Below are 19,296 nucleotides of genomic sequence, written 5' to 3' on the forward strand. Positions count from 1 at the left end.
GTATTCAAGTCTTGAACCTAAAGACCTTCACAGGTCAGCATTCAGGGCTCTCCAAGGCTCTAGATTGAGAAATCTGTTTGAAATCTGTTTTCAATGCTAATGAATTATTTTACAAGCCATATTTGCTAATTCTTATGTGTGTTTTAGACATAGATTTACTAATCATTATTCAGTTGCAACCCAAAGGTTTTTGCAATGAAAATAAGACATAAATCCAGATTTATAAAGAGCAGGAGATTAGAGAAAGGAGAAGAAATAAAACAGCCAGAGGGTAAAATGATGAAGGGTTTCCTAGTCTATTTTTAAAAATAGACTAAAGTATTATATGGCTACTGCTCAGTAGCTTTGAAGCCCCTTTTTAAGATTTTCCAAGAAATTCAACTCTTACCGAAACTTTGATGTACCACTGACTAAATCACCTAGGGATTCTTGTTAAGACACAGATTGTGACTTAGAGGTGCCGGGGGGGGGGTGAGCCCCAGATTTCGCATTTCTAGCAAGCTCGCACATGACAAAGATACCGCGGAGTGGCAAGGGTGTAGACCCCAAGAATCTGGAATCAGACAGACAATTCGGAGAACCTGCTTCTGACAGGCTGATTTACAGGAAGGTTAGCCTAGAATCTGCCTTACGCGGGGTGCTTCTGGGCAAACCCGGGAAGCTGCCTCTCTAGGTCATTGAAACCGCCGCCTTTAAGGCAACATTTGAGGAATGGGGACGAGCCGCCATACAATCAACAGCAGTAACGTCGACCGGGGGCGTGTGACATGCCCGGCGCCTGCACTTCGCTTCATTGTGTCCTCTCGGCGAACACCTGAGCGGACTATTATTATTCTCATTTCACAGGTGAAGAAACTGAGGCCCAGGGACTTAACTTGCTCAAGGTCACAAGCTTTTCAGGAGCGTTGAATCCAGGTCCAGCTAACTCCCAGAGACAACGCTTTTAACTAACACTCCGGGGGCTCGGGGTCGTGCGCTGTGACCTGGGAAGCGCGGCCGGCGGCATCCCTGCCAGCTACGTCTAAGGGAGTCCTTGAATTCCTTCTCCAGACGTTGCTCGTCTACCCTGCAGGGGAAAGTTCTTTTGCGAACGCCCGGCCGCCTCTGCTCGCCTCGGTCAGGGGCGCGCGCGGCTGATAAGGGTCACGGCGGACCCCGCGGAGACGAGGGCGGTGCCGGGGCTAGCTGGCTGGGGACCCAGCGGGCTGACCCATTGCATAACCGCGAGGTGTCCCTCCGCCCCCGCGCCAAGCCTCGGCCCGGCGAGCGGATCCCGGGGATAAACCCCTTTCGCCCACCCGGCAGAGTCCACGGCGGCGCTGGCGGGGCGGGGTTGGACCCGCTGGCGCGTTTCGCAGGCCGCACTCTGGGCGCTTCCCCGCGACGCTCTCCTCCTCCCGCGCTGCCCGCCGGGCCCCCGGCCCCGCCGGCGCCTCCGCCCCGAGCGCTCCCCGCCCCTCGGAAGCGCGGACCGCGGCGGCTGGGGCCCGGGAAGGGGCCACGGCACGGGGAGTCGGCCGGGTGGGTGCGCCCGCGGGGCATGTCCGCGCGCCGCCGCCCGGGGTACATCGGTCCACGCGAGGTGAGGACGCGGCGGGACGGGGCGGGGGCCGGGAGAGGGGGGTACTGCGCGACCGGAGCGGGCTGCGGGGCGCGGGCACCGGCCGGGCGGGGCTGCCCGGGGTGCAGCCTCCTGCGAGCGGCTGTCTCTCTCCCCGTTTCCCAGCGGCGTGGGGGCTCGGGGGGACCCGGGGCATGCAGCGTGGCGGGGCGGCCTCGGGCTGGGCGTGTTGGAGCTGGCGGAGGGCGCTCAGTGGCTCCCGCGGCCCCAGCGTCCCCGGAGCCTGAATCCCTTCCCCAGTCCAGGTCATCGGGGCGCATGTTGGGATTGGGTTAGAGGGACAGACATGTGCTCCCTCGTCCTGTCGGCGTTGGGCCCGCGCTCCAGCTGTTTCTGGGCAGGTGGCTGGAAAGGAAGCGGCTTTGATCTCCGTCTCCTGTGCTTTTCCAAAGGTAGATTTCCCGGTGTTAGAGAGACTGCTTTTCTGCTGGATTGGGCTTCCAGTGACTTCCCCCCACCCCTTTTTCTTAATCGTCTTCTGCTCAGGTAATATTTATTTCTCGTGTACGGTGTACTAACAACATACCGACTAGCCTTCAAAACCCTCAACTGACTGAACTTAATTTCTCAGCTCTTTCTTGTCCTTAAGGAAGGATCCCTGTAGTGCAAACTCAGGGATAAGTGTTGACAAGCAAAATTCTAAGCATGATTCCATTAAGTACTGAGGCCATTTGGTTAGCCTTCCGTTTTCACAGTTCAGCTTTCTGACCATCTTTTTTTTTTTTTTTTTAATGTTGAGTCAGATGGAACCTACCAGAACACCGGTTAAACCATTCCATTCTGATGGGACTCTAATTCGTCCATCCTGTTTGCTTCTTTGCTGAGATCTCGGTACTCTGAAGTTGCAGCCGGCTTAGCCCAGGAAGAAAGACAAGGCCTGACAAATTTAGAAACACACTGTCTCCACGGATTTCTGAGATCACTAGCTTTTAAAATCATCAAGGGGAGGGGGGTGGCCTGGGTGGTTCCGTACATTGGGCGTCTGATTTGAGCTCAGGTCGTGTTCACAGAGTCCTGGGATGGAGCCCAGCATCCGGCTCCTTGAGCAGCGGGGAGCCTGCTTCACCCTCTCCCACTCCCCTTCTGCTCTCTCTCTCATTCTGTCAAATAGATAAGTAAAATCTTAAAAAAAGAAAGAAAAAAGATAAAGTCATCAATGGACCCTGCAGTTTGTCTCACCCTCCCTCCACCAATGTCCTGCTCAACTAAGCCAATGTCCTGCCGAACTAAGCGGAGGGTGTCTGACCCTCCTGAGGTGCCCAACGTCTGTCTGTTAAAGAAATAAATGGTGAAAATAAGGAATAGTAACTGAGTGACTGGATTTGGTCATGTAATGGCAGGATCTTAAAAATTGAAAAGGGTTTTTAGAGATCATCTATTCAAACCCTTCACCTGGCAAGCCAGAAAGCCAGGATTCCCATTGGCAAAGATTGGCTAAACTCACATTGTTCATTAGTGATGGAGCCAACACCACAGTCCATGCCTTCTTCTTCCCACTTGGTGACACTGGCAAAGCATATTGTTGCTAGGCATTTTGAACAAAAATGATGAAACTAGAATCACCTATAATTTTATTCTTATTATTTATTTATTTTAACTGGTGGAATTTTGAAATAAATGAGAGGTTGATTTAGCCAAACCACTTCTGTAGTACAATTTAAAAAAAATACAAACCTTTAAATTTAAATAATATTTACTTTCTTCTTGAACAGTGATGAATATTCACATACATCCTAGGTGAACATCCAGAAAAGAAAACTAATCAAAGCAGGTGGACTAAACTTACCTGCATCTCTCCCTGGAATCTCAGCTCCTTCTGGTGATGATTGGTTAGAGTAAAAGGTGTAACATATGACGTCGGAGCCAACTTGAGAAAAGGGGTTTATATGAGGATCGTTTGTGTGTTGTGATTAACACCATGACCTTATAACAGAGCTGAGAAAGGGACTTTAAGCTGACTTCTTTAGCATTTTAGGCATTGCATACTTTTTTACGTTTCTCAATTTTTAACAGAGCTTTTTATTTACCTGCCATATTCTGCAGTGACTACTGTGTGCCCGGTGCTGTTCTGGGCATTTGGGATCATCAGTGAATGCAGCAAAAAGATTTATTCCTGTGGAGCTCAAGTTATAATTCATTCATTAGAATGTTTCTGGATTTTGCTTGGCAGATAGAAAAGAATTTTGGTTTTGCCTAAAGTAGGGAAATGAACTTAAATGTTCCAGATTCTCTTCCTTCCAATCTCCTGATCCTGCTGATTTTATAATCACTGGAAACAAAGAAGGGAATTCAGATAAATTACTTTGACTTCTTTGAAAGGATATCCTCCCACGAAGAGCAAGTGCCACATTAGGTTATTTTATGTATGTTCATTCGGAGTCCCTTAAATTATATTTCCTTTAGTGCAGGGACATCATTGGGGTGACATTAAACTTAATGAAGCATGGGAGGGTTCTTTTTCTCACTAGCGTTAGCGTGCCCGTGGTCGTGTTGCTATTGTAATGGTACCAGTGGGTAAGATGTAGCTGCTTACTTATATATGCAGATGGTGTTCTGCTTTCATTTTTTCTCACTTTATATTTTGTCCCCCACTCCTCTCCATATTCCTAAGCTTCACAGTGTTGTGACTTCTTGGTAAATCCGTTACCACGGAAGGTTTTTTTCAGACATTCCAGTTTTAAGCATTTTCTAATTCCCTCAACTGCTTTTTCTTCAAAACGGCATGGTTTGCAAGCTTAGGCATGTTTATTGTTTTTAACAAAGGCTTATCAAAATGAACTTGGCAGTTTTTCAGTCATATACAGCCAAAAAAAGTATTCAGTGCAGACTTTGGGGTTGTTTATGCATTCCTTAGTACCCTATTGGTTTGCTTTTAAAAATCGCTAATTTGGAAGCTATTTGCTTATAAGGACCTTTGTAGGATATCTCAAAACTCACCCATTAAAGTGGTATGGTATAACAATTTAATTGGGGAAAAACCAAATCCACATTTGATGTTGGGAGATTTGGGGTACAGAGATTTTCCGTCTGTTTTTAATTTCTTCTCCATCAAAGGACATCAGGAAGTGTCATTATCAAACAATGTCCTATTTGAAAGTGGTCTCTGTGAAGCCCTTGGAGGAGAGTCATGATTTCTGATGGCTGCTAGGCACCCGGACTCGTTGATTTTCTTCAGTTGCCCTCTGCTTCTCCCCATCAGTCGCTCATCCCTAAGCTCATCTCTCCTTTTCCTCTTCTTTGACGCCATGTTGATGAATGGGCTGAGTTGCTCTAGCCAGGTAGGAAATGCCTAAATAAATTAGTTATTTAATGTGCTCCTTCTTTACTTAATAAATAAATAATAAATGCTTAGCGAATTTCTCCTTTTTTTTTTTTTAAAGATTTTATTCATTTTATTTGACAGAGATCACAAGTAGGCAGAGAGGCAGGCAGAGAGAGAGGAGGAAGCAGGCTCCCCACTGAGCAGAGAGCCTGATGCGGGGCTTGATCCCAGGACCTTGAGATCATGACCCAAGCAGAAGGCAGCGGCTTAACCCACTGAACCACCCAGGTGCCCCTCTCCTTATAAATATTGGTATAAAGATTGTGTTTTGAGCACCTTTTTTTTCCCCCCTATGCTCTGGCAGCATGCAAGGCAAAGACACAGACCTGCCTCCGAGGTAGCTTTCAGCCAGGTATGGAAAAAAAACAAAAAGATGTTACATGACTGGCTGTCATCCGGGTTATGAGCTTCATAAGTACTCTGGAAATTAGAAGGGAGGAGAGAAAGCATGCAGGCACTATAAGTAATCAGGGTTTAGGGAAGACTTAAAGAGAGGACATGTTTGAGCTTCTCCTTGACAGTTTGGTAAAGCTTTCTAGAAGTAGAAGGGTATATCTATCTTTTGGGGAATGTATCTCTGGTTTTTCTCTTTGTGGACCTATGGAGGACTTCCTTTTGAGGGGCCAGGTAAGGCTGTGTTGGGTTGTATAATGAACCCTGACCATTTCTACACCCTCTGCATGCTTCCCTCTCCATCTTGGATAATGGCATACTGACCGACACTACAGCAACTCAGGGCACCTGTGTGGCTCAGTTGGTTAAATGGCTGCCCCTTGGTTTAGGCTCGGGTCATGAACTTGGGGTGGTAGGGTGGAGCCCCACCTTGAGCCCAGTGTTGGTCTCCACGCTCAGTGGGGAGTCTGCTTCAGAATTCTCTCTCTCTTACCTCTCTACCCACTCTCTCTCTAACATAAATGAATAAATCTTAAAAAAAAAAACAACCCAACTCAGGGTTAGCCATTACTCTTCTTCCCTCCGGAACCCTTCCTGGTTGCTCCTCAGCACAGAGGCCGCGGTGGGAAGTAGCTGCCATCACGATGAATTGGTGTACTTTGCTTTTTATCAGCTCAGGGCCATGCTCATAGTCGTGTTTGCTCATAGTTCTGTTTATCACCAGCCTACCACTAGTACTTGCTATTATAATTTTGCAATTTAATGAAATATTACATAAAATGATGTAATGTAAATGCCGAAGAATGTTTTTTCTATAAAAACTGAATGGATCGCCCTATAGGCCCATAAAAGTGAGTCATTTCTAAAAAACGATGTCAACACATGCTACAGTGTGGATGAACCATGAAAACATTATGCTGAGTGAGAGAAGCCAGATACAAAAGACCACATATTGTGTGATATGTCCAACGTAGGCAAATCCACAGAGACAAAAAGTAGATTGGTGGCTGACATAGTAAGGGGGTGGGGAGAGTGGAGACTGACTGACAATGGTACATGGTTTCTTTGGGGGATGATGGCTTTATTCTAGAATTAGATGGCAGTGCTGGCTTTATAACATGGGAGTACACTAAAAAATCACCAAACTGTAGTCTTTAGGATGATTAAAAGGGTAGATTTTATCTCAAACCACAGCCTGCAAAAGACAGTGAAGCTAAAAAGAGAAAGAACAACATCAACAAGCAGGCTACTACTCCTTACATGTGGAGTGGACAGCTGTAGAAGATGGTTAAACTCTAATAAAACGAATCTAGGAAGATTTGGCACTTGGGCTTTTCCACAAGTAACTTTAAGGTACAAATGCTTTTACTGTCTTCGAGAAAATGTGGCAAGATAATAGACAAGGTGAAAACACTGATCTAGTGGATTTCTTAAAACTGATCTTAGTTGTTTGTTTTGTTTTAAAGATTTTATACATTTATTTGTCAGAGAGAGAAAGAGTACGCACAAGCAGGAGGATCGGCAGGCAGAGGAAGAAGCAGGCTCCCCACTGAGCAAGAACCCTGGGATCATGACGTGAGCCCAAGGCAGATGCTTAACCAGTCAAGCCACCCAGGCATCTCAGAACTGATTTTTTTTTTTTTTCTCAAAAAAAACCACTTTAATTCCGGCCTAACAGCGCCAGGTGCAATGTTGGGGATAGACTCTGGGTACAATGCTGTGTGGCGACCACTCACTCACACATGGCTCTGAGAAGGCCCCCAAGGGGGACTTACCTTCAGGGGGCTGAGCCAAGGGGGGGAAGGGGTGGCCCCAGAACAGGGGGCAGGGGCAGGCAGGGGGAAAAGGTGCTACTTCTTGGCAAAGGAGATCTTCATGGCATTGTTCTGGGTGATCTTGAAACCCTGCAGTGCGTCCCGAGCGGCCCCTGCCTGGACCTCATTGTCAAACTCCACAAAGGCAATGTCGTGCCGCCCAGGGACCAGTTGGACCTCCTTGAAGCCAGGGAACTGGTTGAAAAGCATGGACAGCATGAGCTCGTTGGTCTCCTCGGGCAAGTTGGTGAGGAATAAGATGTGATTTGGTGGATTTTCTGAAAGAGGCTGGGCAGGCAGCATCTGGCCCGGCATAAGCTGCTGTGGGGGCAGGGCCCCTGGTGGGATCTGGCCGGGAGCCAGGCCTGGGGGCGGGATCTGCCCGGAGGCGGTATGTAGGGAGGCTGGCCGGGCATGTGGTGCATGATGCGGGGTGCCTGGGTCATCGGGGGCATGCCCAGAACAGGGCCCTGGACAGCCCCCACCACAGGGGTGGCTGCCCCACCCTGCACGGCCTTCTTGGCTGCTGGGGTTTCCTGGCTCTTGGGCTTCCTTTTCTCCCGCTTGCGGTCCCGCTCCACAAAGGTGCCCTTCATCTTAGCAATGATATCCGAGTCAGTCTTTGCATACTGAATGCGCATGGGCTTGTCGTAGAAGGGGAAACCCTGCATGGAGCGCAGGGCGTTGGTGGCACTGCTGACCTCCTTGAAGATGACAAAGGCCTGGCCCCTCATCTTCAGGCTTCGGGAAACCAGGATATCCAGGATCTGGCCAAACTGGGAGAAGATGGCATAGAGGGACTTCTTTAGCTCATCCTTCTTGATCTTCTCGTTGAGATTGTTGATATAAATAGTGTGGTTGGGGCGGGTCTCGGGAACTGCCATGGAGAGGTGCCGAGGTAGAGCAACAGAGCCGCAGCTCCTGCAAGTGTCGCCGCGTAGGTTTCTGAGCGTCGACTACAAAAGCCAGAACTGATCTTATTTTTAATGACATTTAGTCTTATTTTACTCTCAACAGTAGTGGGAATTCTCACCCTCTGTTACCAGTTAGCTGTCCCCAAATGTGTTTTCACTGTTGATTTTTGTATTAAATGTAGTACTTCTGGGGCGCCTGGGTGGCTCAGTCACTTAAGCCGCTGCCTTCGGCTCAGGTCATGATCCCGGTGTCCTGGGACCGAGTTCTGCATGGGGTGCCTTGTTTGGCGGAGAGCCTGCCTCTCTCTCTGCCTCTGCCTGCCACTCTGCCTACTGGTGCGCTTGCTCTCGTTCTCTCTTTCTGACAAATAAATAAATACATAAAATCTATAAATAAATGTTTTACGTGGGTTTCAAGGAGTCTCGACACATGAGGGGCATGGGGACGGTGTGGGGAAAGATGTCCTACATCCAGCTTGGCGTTCCTTTTGGTGATCTCTTTGGCAACCTGAGTGCTGTGCTGGTCTTGATTTCACATTTTGGGTTTCCAAGTAAGATTTTCTCTGAACAAGGGATTTCTTGGTGAAAACAAGTTTGTAAATGATTAGGCCACATGTTTATAAGTTTCTGCTTCCCTTTCTCTGCCAAATTTGGTTTATGTCATTCTGGTAGCTCCTAATTATTTCAAAATACTACCGTGCACCTGTGTTGAAAAAGCATGGGAAGACACTGGTCTTATTAACTTTATATCCTCTGTGCCTGTGCACAGAGAGCATCAAATGAGTAATTAGATATTCTGGGCAAGAAGCATAAATTGGAAGTCATTAGCATAGAGACTCAGTTTAAGTCCTGTGTGTGTGGAAATAATCACGCCAGGAGGGTGTTGATGGAGAGATGTGAGGTGGGTTAAAGATGAAATCCTGAGGAATGGTGGTGCTAGGTCAGGTACTCTCTGTACTCACATTTTGGTCAGCAAAGTTCCTTCTTTAGTTTGCTATTTCCCCACATATGCTCGGGCATAACTGTCGAAAGAATTGAAGCATGAGTGTATATGTGTGTAGGTGGAGGTGTGGGGTAGGGTCAGAGCATAGGCCATGGAAGCCAGCCAGGGAAGTTTCTCTTCGAGGGCTCCTTCTATATGTGTACTGATGTCCAGAATGAGAAGATAAACTTGAGTGTTTGCCTCATGGATTTGGTAGTGAGAGAGCCATTGCGGTATTTTTGTCTTGCAGTGATTTGTTAAGAAGCATTACAGTAAAATTCAGACATCCCCCCCCCCCGCCCTGCCCCCACCATGTCTTCATTTCCCTTGTGGGACTAGAGTGGTGACTACTAAGTTCTGGGTAGGGTCCCAGAGAGACCCCAGGTAAGTCCCCATGCCACAAAGGTCTGAAGTTTTATTTTGTGTCATTGACACAGACTTTGCCTTCAGTGTTGGCCAGCTGTTTAGCAAATGTGTTACAAGTCTCAACAGGCAACAGTGTATTAACATAATTTATAAACCCTCTTAGAAGAAGTCAAAGTACCCTGATAAAGAATAAATAAATGCTCATAAGTAAGGCACTGGCAAATATATTTTACTTAATAGGGGGTTCTAATAATAAAGCAAGCATGATATGGGGGTGGGGAAAGTTGAGAGTGACTTGTATCAAAAAATTAAGCACCACACATTTTTTTCCCTCTTGTTTTTACTTCTTTCAGTTGACTTCTTCCACATCAGAAAAGAAAAATTGTAGATAACCCTATGTTTTAATTTTATTAGAGATGAAGGTGTAATTAAAATTTCAAATGAAAGTGGGGGGGCATCTGGGTGGCTAAGTCAGTTAAGTGTTTGACTCTTGATCTCAGCTCAGGTCTTGATCTCAGAGCGCTGAGTTCAAGCCTTGTGTTGGGCTCCATGCCCTGTGTAGAGTGTACTGAATAAATAAATGAATAAATAAAACTTCAAAAACTAAAAGAAATTTCAAATGACATTGAACAGCTGATGCATCTGAATTGGTCTCTCGGAATGGTTCTGGTACATTCTGCTTTCTTTAGAAATTCTTGCATGATCATATACCTAATTGGCTGCAGATACAGGCTAGATTAAGGCAAAGTTTAAGTTGTTTTTTTTTTTTTTTTAAGTTTTAATAGTTTTAAGGTAGGAAGAGCCTTTTGAATTAGATAGAATAGAATTAATTACTTTTAGAGGCCCTAATAAAAACATATTGTGCTTAAGCAATGTTAAAATAGCTCAGTGAGTTTACCTCTTCATCGGGCAAATGTTTGCTGAGTCCCAAGCATGTCAGGTGCTGAAGGCCCACAGAGAATAGATGGGGTCTTACCCAAAGGCTTGCAATCTCCTAGGGGAGGCAGATTACTTGTCTCCTAAGCAGACAAGTTATCAGGGCATTGTGAGTCCCTTCTTTAGTTCAAAGCCAGAGGGTCTAAATGCTGCCTGGGTTGGTCAAGCCATTAAGGAAGTATAGAGACTCATGTGGTGAACACCCTGAGGAAGGGTGGTCTAGGCACCAGGCACAACATGTACAAAGGCACTGAGGTGGGAAAGTAACACTGTGGACTGAAAGAGCTGCGTGGCTTCCCAGGGTGGTTAGGGATGGCTGACCTGCAGGGCATGTGTGTGGCTCCATGCCAGATAAGATCAGAAGAACCGGCAGGAGCAAGATCATTTAGGGTCTTCGTGGACCGCACTAAGGAGTTTCAGTTTTGCTTTAGCTGCTAAGAGTACTCCTTGAAGGCTTTTAAACTGAGGAGTGGGGGGTGGGAATGGGGTTTTGGTGATAAAATTAGCTTGTGCTTCAAACATTTCTGAATGAGGCTTGAAGAAAGGTCCAAGAGAGTGACAAATGAGTGGTCTGTTGAAATGGTGCCTGGGGAGTAAGGTTCATGCCTCATGGTAAGACTTCCGCTTTATTCATATTTATAGTCTTTGTGCTTGGTGCCCTTACAGGGCATGTGGTGGAGAGGCAATTTGATGTTCTAGGAGAGCAGTCCAAAATGTGGGCATTATCAGCTAATAGGCTCAGTTGAACATGACAGGATTGGATGAACAAGACATAATTGGATGTAATTACCTGAGGAGCATGTAAAGAATGAAGTGTGAAATGGGTCAAAAAATTGTGGAGAATAACTAGGGTGTGTTCACATTATACCCCGGGCACATCTTGGTCACTGTACCCTCCTTTTTCCATTCTAGTTACATGCCGATCTTTGTCTAGAGCAACTGTGAGGGCAGAGACTACGTCTTATTTACAGTGTCACTGCCATTGTTCACGGCTTAAGCCCTGTGTTTGGAAATGATCACCCAAGGAGAGTGTTTATAAAGAGACGTGAGATGATGGGTCAGAGATAAAATCCTTGCACAATTCCAGAAAGTGCTATTCATATGTCTGCGTAGTTGTGTCTCACTGTGAATAGTGCCTCTTGGGGTTGTGCTTCAGCTGTCTCTACTCAGCTGGTCACAGCAGCTGTCATGCTACCTCAGATATGGTAAGTGTCCAGTATGTTTGTTGAATGGATGAGTAAATGACATGACATCTAATGAGTGGCCAGAGAAAGAAGGCTCTAGCAAAGGAATGTAAGAAGCATAGGTCTTTGGGCCAGGGGTGGAGGATAAACAGGCAGGACTCTGGTCGAGGAAATTCAAGGAAGAAAGTTTCAATAATGAGAGAGCGTGCCAAGCGCTACAGAGAAGCCAGTTAATTAGGGATGGCAGAGTTACTATTGGCAATTAGGAGTCATTGGTGTCTACAACAGCTTGAGCGGTGTATAGGGGAGGCAGGATGCAAATTCCATTCTGCGGAGGTGGGAGTGAGAAAAGGGATGAGGACACAGTCAGTGTGGACAGGTCCTTAGGAGGCCAGGTTTGGGAAGGGAAGAAAGTAGTTGGGGGCAGCTGAAAGGGCAGTAGGGGTGAAGGGGGCTTTCTTCCCAGGTGGTAGGGGTGAAGGGGGCTTTCTCCCCTTGGCTCGAGTTCTCTTCCCTTCTTTCTTCTCTCACATTCCTCCTTCTCGCTTTCAAGATGACAGATACTTGAGGAAATTTGTAAGCTGAAGGTCTAGGTTCAAAATACAGAATGTAGAAGAGGGGACACTACCCTGAGAAATCAAATACGAAGGGAAGCCTCTTTCTTTGCCAAAGGAACAAAAGGGATGAAGGGTGCACATGGATAGGGAAGAAGTGGACGAATAAGCTGAAGGGGGAAAAAATGGAGTAAAAATAGCCCACATTTTCTCTCTAAAACAGTAACTGGTATTTTCGGGGGGCGCTTTATATGTTCTAAGCTTCGTTCAAACTACTGCCCTGGGTGAAGCCTCTGAGTTCTAGCAACAGTCATGTGAGGACGGAGTTATTTTCCTAATGTTGTAAGTGAGGCAGTGGCAGCCCAGATGGGTGAAGCCTCTGGCCTGAGGTTGAACAGCCGCCCAGAGGCAGGACCAGGATGCCTTCAGCGCTGTCCACCATCCTGCTGTGGGGTACATAGAGTACTTATTTTGAATAAGCAATGTGCAAATGGAATAGGTAGAAATATTGTTGCTGAGTCATTCCAAGCACTTGGTTTGTGTTGGAAATCATAATTGTGCCATTGATTTGCGAGGTTGAGAGATCTGCTCTGGCAGAACTTGCCTTACCAGTTATAGGAATGGAAATGTTTGGATGGTCTGGGTTGATTCAAAATTGAGGACTGGTGGCTTGGAAGGAATGGGGATGTCAGAAAGAGAGCAAGTGACATGGTGGAGAAGGAGCTCTAGCCTCTGGAGAGCAGGCAAGCTGAGGGGTTGGGAGGTGAGGGAGAGAGGCCAGGGGCCTGGGAGCTCAGGGAGGTTGGAAACCAGGGGCAGTAGGAGTTAGGGAATTGTGAAGGATAGAAGGTTGAGGTTTGGGACATCTCACATCAGCTCTAGTTTTCAGAAGTGAGGACTGGCATAGGTGATGATTGGTTGATGGCTTTGGGAGTACATGGCTGAATTGAATGGAGGTGAATGTTATGGGACGTGACGAGGTCAAGGTTGAGGCTGAGATCCGCAGAATGTTGGGCCCATGTTGACTAGACCCTCCCTCTTGTGGGAGGATGGTGCCCAGTAGCCCTAAGGACGGGTCTGGACTTTAGAAAGCTACAACCCAAATATGCGGTGGTTCTATCGAAGGATACAGAAGGCTGATCTCTGGCATGCAATAAGTACCACCACCTGCTCCCAACAGGGCAAGTCACAGAATGGTTGGATCGCTCCCATCTTGCACTGTAGTTTTTGAAAAAAATAACTTGCAAGTATCGGTTGGCAAAACAACACCTTTCAAAGCAACTTTGGATGCTTTAGCCAAATCATCTTTATCACACTGCAAAGAAAGGACTGTGTGCTCTGATGCAACCGCCTCCTCCTTCTCCCTCTTCATTCTCCTCTCTGGGAGTGAGCGGCACAGTGGGCGGGGAAGAAACTGAGGATCATCAGGATTCCAGCTGTTGAGCTTTGTTGTGCTTTGTGGGGGTGGGGGGTCGTGGGAGAGGGGCCAGAATTTGAGTGGGGCTCAGTGGGGCTTCTATAGTTAGCCATGTGATGGGAACCAGCAACGCGTGCTCCCTTTGTACAGCTGTGCATACCACGGTCAGCTTTGCTCTTCTGCCCATTCAGGGTTGCAGGAAATCAAAATTAGATCCGAGGTAAGCTTAGATGCCCTACATGTGAAGATCCGGAGCTACTCCTGGGGGACAGAATATGTGTGCCAGGCCTAGGCGAGTGGCCGGCACGGATAGTGAATCAGGCAGGCTGTTCTGGGGTGTACGGAACAAAAACTCCAAGCTGGACTGACGGCACTGGTAAGGAAAAGGATTTCTTCAGTTAGCAGAATGTCCCGGGCTCTGGCTTGGCTTCTCTGTGATTCTCTTGGCTCCGTCCCTGCCATGTGTTCATTTCATTCTCAACCTGATTGCCCTCATGGTCTCCAGATGGCTTCAGTTGTTCGAAGGATCACATGGAGACAGGAACATCCGCTGGGGGATGGGGGGAGAAGCAGCGTCTTCGTGTCTTCTCAGTAGTGAGCGAATCTTTCCCAGAAGCTCCCGGAAGACTTCCTTGTCCCTGGCAAAGAGGGGGGTCACAGCCCTTTCCTTAAATCAGCCCATGACTGACAGGCCCAACAGGGTTGCTGTGATTTTGATTAACCACTTGGGATGGACTGGATGTTGGGAATCATGTCTGTGACAGAGAGAAAGCTCAGGGGCATTGTTATAAAATTCCAGCCTTTTCAAGGGGAAGGAGCCTCAGGATGGCGGCGGTCAAGTCCCACTCCAGCATTTGCTGGCACTGTGAACTCCGGCAAATTACCAACTTCCGTGAGCTTCGGTTTTCTCTGAGATGATCATCGTGGGAGTTGGAAACTATATAAACTTTAAAGAGTGAATTTTTCATTTAATAATGATGATGATGACGATATGAATAATGGTTCCATTTACTGAGCACTTATGTGTTCCAGACTCTTGCTCTAGTAATATAATTCACTAAACACATATCAAGTAACCATCATACTCAAGGCATTCTAAATGTTTTATTTCTGACCCTGTTAAGCTGAGATCTGGAACAGTAAGGCTAGAGAAGAGGCTGGTGGTCAGTTTCACTGTGGGTTTCAGTGCTGTGGCCAGTGTGACTGGGAGTGGCAGCTGGCTATTGGGCCTCTGACAACTGCTCCGTTGTCTGCCACTGACGGTCTTTTGCTAACTAACTAGTTCAGGGCTCCCTGCTCTAGGGGTTTGCAACACACAGGTGTACATGTGCTTTTAGAACACTCGATCCTTTTCTTTTCTCTTTCCCTTTACTTCCCAAATATAAGATTTTTGTGTACTTATGCTTTTGAAATAGTAGAGGGATTTACAAATGTTTATTACACGCTTATCTCTATTGTCTCATCTGAGCCCCAGGAAGAAGTCAAGCCTGAATGTGCATCTGTATTGAGAGTTAGTGGGGTCATGAGTTCCATCATGTACTGAAGGCAGTAGGTGGTGGTGGCGGCATCATTTTTTTTTTTTTTTTTGATGTTGCAAATTACCCTGCTTTGAACATCACTGTGAAGTGAACTTCCCCCATATTTTGGTTTCTATCCATCAGATAGTCTCCTGGAAGAAGAATCTAGGTCAAAGAGTTTGAAACTTTTTATAGGGATTGCTTGATTGGCTCATGGAAAGTTTCTGGATGGTGAAAATGACACACTTGTAGCATTATTTGGGGGATTAAGCGCTTTCTCAGTCTGTGGTGCTTTTATCTGCCTGGGATCATTAACTATTTCCAGAAAACCTGAACTGTTCTGATAACATCTAACTTACATTTTCCCAGGTCCCCCTTGCAATTATAGTAAAAACTGTGATTCTGTGGCTCAGCTGATGCCATTTCCTCCCCATTCGTTTGTAAAGTCCTGGGGAGAAACTAAACTCATCCATCCTGATTCATCTTTTCCTTAGTGTGAGTTACTGCCCTTGAGGCTTCTCGGTCTGCATGCAAAGAGACTCCCCGAAGGTCTATCTTTGATACACATCTGCTTTTTATTCGTAGTTCTGGCCCTCGTGCTGGGACTTCTGCTCTACTCTGAGACAAAATGCAAGTCGTTGATGGCGAAAGTGAAATGCAGTATGCTGGATTTTCTGCTGATGCAGTATGATATGGAGTATCTGTCTCGGCGTTGTGGTGGGACTACGAAGACTTGCATTCATGTGACTTGACTTCCCATGTAATTGTCCCAAGAGTTTCTAAACGATACTTCTCCCCAACTCTTCCAAGCCCACCCGATATATTGATGAATGAAGCTACGTGAGCAATACAAAGTCAGAAGAAGGAACTGTCAGTAATCTTAAATGAATTTTTGAAAACTCATAGTTGCAACCATTTATGATACGAACTATATTTGTATTTTGTCCTTTGTACATTTCCTGAGCTAATTTTAAACAAAAGTGTGTCAAGTGGGATAAGCGGAAAAAGCAAAAGTGTAGGACCCTGGAGGTGACCATCAACAGAACACACAGTGTGACCAGGCCTGGGGGGCCAGGGTGGGGGGAGAGTGCTGTGGCAGCAACTGAGTTGTTTGGGGAGGGCAGGTAGAAACTGGAGACCCAGGAGGCCGCTCCTACCAGATTACAGGGCCAGTTAGGGGGAAAGCCTGCATTTCTACCCAGATCTTTATGCATTAGAATGGCACCTTCTTTATTTGCTTCTTTTTCCAGATTTGAATGTTCAAAATTACCTCTAGAATAATCAGACTTTACAGAAGGGAACAAAAGAGCATACTGCTTCCCCCACTTTCTCTCACATCTCCGGTTTACATTATTTTTGAATGTATTGTGCCAGTGCAGTTAACATACAGTGTTCTGTTAGTTTCAACTGTATAGTATAGTGATTCAATGCTTCCATACCCAGAGCTCGCCACAAGTGCGCTCCTGAAGCCCCATCACCTAACCCCGTATCCCGCCACCCCCTGCCATCTGGTGACCATCAGAGTGTTCCCTAAAGTTATGGGTCTGTTTCTTGATTTGCCTCTCTCCCTTTGTTCTCCTTTGTTTTGTTTCTTAAATTCGACATGTGAGTAAATCAGGGTTACATTTTGTATTTTTAATGTCCCCCTTCTGCCAATAGGGTTTCATTTTGAATTTCTAAAAAATGGCTCTTAAACGTTTGAACTTGTCTTGAATTAGTCCTTGGCAAGAACCGTTTGCCTATCATGGATTCAGTGGATCCCTGACCCTTATTGGAAATGTCAGGTTGTCCACAAAACTCTTGTAACTTGGGGGCCACCTGGGTGGCTCAGTGGGTTAAGCCTCTGCCTTCGGCCAAGGTCATGATCCCAGGGTCCTGGGATCGAGCCCCGCGTCGGGCTCTCTGTTCAGCAGGGAGCCTGCTTCCCTTCCTCTCTTTCTACCTGCCTCTTTGCCTACTTGTGATCTCTGTATGTCAAATAAATAAATAAAATCTAAAAAGAAAAACCAAAAAACTCTTGTAACTTGGGCAGAATGCTAACCCAAAAGAAATGTTACAATTCAAATGGGACAGAGTCGCTTAATTCCTGTGATTTGCTGAGCAACTTGAGGGAATTTAAAACAGTTACTCCCTGTCTTCCTGTCCAGGTGGAGCTCAGCTTGGAGAACCTCCCAAGACTAGGCACTGAGCTAACATTTCCCTTTTTGGTTTGATTCAACCAATTTGCCCTGATAACAAGTTTGAAGGAATTTATAATCGAATAGGAACCAAGGTAGGCATTCACCTTGTCAGGTAAAAATAGGGTGCTAAGCCCATAACTCGTGGAAACAAGATCACAGAGAGAATACATAGATTCCTACAAGAAATCTTACCAGTTATTTACAGTATCCATTTACAACTAAATGATCGGTGGTGGCACTTAAGCCAGGGGTTGCGAAACCCCCCTCTTTGGGAGCTCAAGCATGAAGTAGCTGAGCTGTGATTTAATACGGAGGGACAGGGCTCTCACCCGGTTGCAGAGAACATCATGTCACCATTGGACAGATACTCTGATTCTGTTCTTACTGCCAAGGAAGTATCAGCTGACAAAACCGACAAAAATCCCTGCCCTCCTAGCGTTTACAGTCTCATTTGTCACTGCCTTGGAAAACAAATGATCAAGCCAGTTAGAATGATGGGCAGAGCAAAAGAAGATGAGTCAGACACACTGGTTCCTGTAATAAATTGCACGGATTCCAGATTTGTTCATTTTGAGGCCTTTTTCTCATAGCCAGTGTTTCCGGGTAAGTGTGTTGACTGTAATTACAATAGAAGTTGAGGTAGCTTCTTTTTGGCATTCTGCTGGTTTTGTTGCCTTAATTTGCCAAATAACCTTAATCATAAAATATTACTGGCTCTAGGGGCACCTGGGTGGCTCAGTGGTTAAGTGTCTGCCTTTGGCTCAGGTCATGATCCCACGGTTCTGGGATCGAGCCCCGCATCAGGCTCTCTACTCCATGGGAAGCCTGCTTCTCCCTCACCCACTCCCCCTGCTGTGTTCCCTCTCTCACTGTGTCTCTCTCTGTCGAATAACTAAATAAAAATCTTTAAAATTAAAAAAAAAATATATATATATATATATATATTACTGGCTCTACAAGGCAGGCCCTGGTTTATTTCCTTCCCGTTTTGTTGTTGAATGGAAAATAGAGCGTTGCAAACAATTCCATCTGTCCTGTGCTGGTGGTGATGACTAATTGATAATGACTTGGGTGGGGTCCGAGCGCCCAGCAATCGGTTCCGGTTCCTTGCCTCGGGGGCTCCCCCCACCCCCAAGCCCCATCCCCCAAGGGGCCGTGCTCTTACAGGCCTGGTTTTCTGCCCTGCGGCATGACTCTGATGAGGTCACTAGAATAACAAGCCTGGGAGCTTGAACTGAGGAAGCCATGTGCCTTTTCTTTGAGCTTCTTGTGGGAAATGGGTGTAGGAACCATCTGTGACTGCACTTATCTCATTTTCCCAAATAGAACTTCTGGTCTTGCAAAGTGAGGCCAAATTGATAGTTTTGAAAAGAGTAATGCTGGCCACCGGCAGGGATCTATCTAGTCCTCTCTTCCGTTCAGGCTTCAGTGCCTGGGGAGCTGTCTTTAGCAACTGAATGAGTATTACCAATGTGAGTGTTTGTGGCCAGGATTCCTGAGCTGCTTGGATGTATGTGCCCAGAGCTCCTGCTTGTCTTGCACATTGAGGGGGCAGGGGGATGTTCTGTGCTGAGCTGGGGGCAGCGATCTGCCCAGCCAGGGTCTCAGCATTCCCAACCTGGGGCATTTTCCCCTGGAGGGACCTGTGAGTCCTGATGGCCACATGTCTTACAGAAGACATAGGTGTTCCTACTGACACTGTATGCCCTCAGAGGATCACATCACCCACTGAAATTGTAGCCAAACATTTCTGGGACACTTCCACCTCAATACAAAGTCCAGTGGGCACTCTAGGAGCCCAGTGTTTGTGTCTCCCCTTCATATGCTGAAGCCCCAACCAGCAGTGGTGCATTATTAGAAGGCGGGGCCTTTGAGGTTCAAGTTTAGAGGTGGTCATGAGGGTGGAACCCCGTGATGGGATTAGTGTCCTTAGAAGAAGGGGAAGAGAGGGAAGAGCTGAGGAGAGGCCATGTGAGCACACAGCCAGAAGATGGCCCTCTGCAAGCCCCTGCAAGCCATGGAGAGAGCTCTCTCACCAGCACCCCACCTGGCTGGCACTCTGATCCCCCCCCTTCCAGCTTCCAGAATTGCAGTAA

At 46.8% G+C, this 19,296-nt stretch overlaps 2 protein-coding genes across 4 annotated transcripts in view; one reads left to right on the forward strand and one right to left on the reverse strand.

Annotated features, from left to right (window-relative positions):
- The first annotated feature begins 1,074 nt into the window (after nt 1–1,074).
- SLC16A12 (solute carrier family 16 member 12) overlaps nt 1,075–19,296 on the forward strand; it is a 75,089-nt gene continuing 56,867 nt past the window's right edge. Inside the window, exons 1-2 of one of the 3 annotated variants that reach the window (XM_013054759.2) lie at nt 1,075–1,582; nt 2,014–2,107. The gene's annotated coding sequence lies outside the window, so the exon portion shown is untranslated. The remainder of the gene's footprint in view (nt 1,583–2,013; nt 2,108–19,296) is intronic. The other 2 variants (XM_013054760.2, XM_013054758.2) reach the window with 2 other exon arrangements.
- On the reverse strand, nt 7,053–8,110 carry LOC101680447 (U1 small nuclear ribonucleoprotein A-like). The gene is given in 2 exon segments (XM_045068610.1): nt 7,053–7,530; nt 7,533–8,110. Coding segments are annotated over 2 exon segments (846 nt in total). The 5' UTR covers nt 8,035–8,110; the 3' UTR covers nt 7,053–7,186.

Source organism: Mustela putorius, unplaced genomic scaffold, assembly GCF_011764305.1.
Source record: "Mustela putorius furo isolate JIRA1106 unplaced genomic scaffold, ASM1176430v1.1 tig00003909_pilon_pilon_pilon, whole genome shotgun sequence".
NCBI classification, from domain to species: domain Eukaryota; kingdom Metazoa; phylum Chordata; class Mammalia; order Carnivora; family Mustelidae; genus Mustela; species Mustela putorius.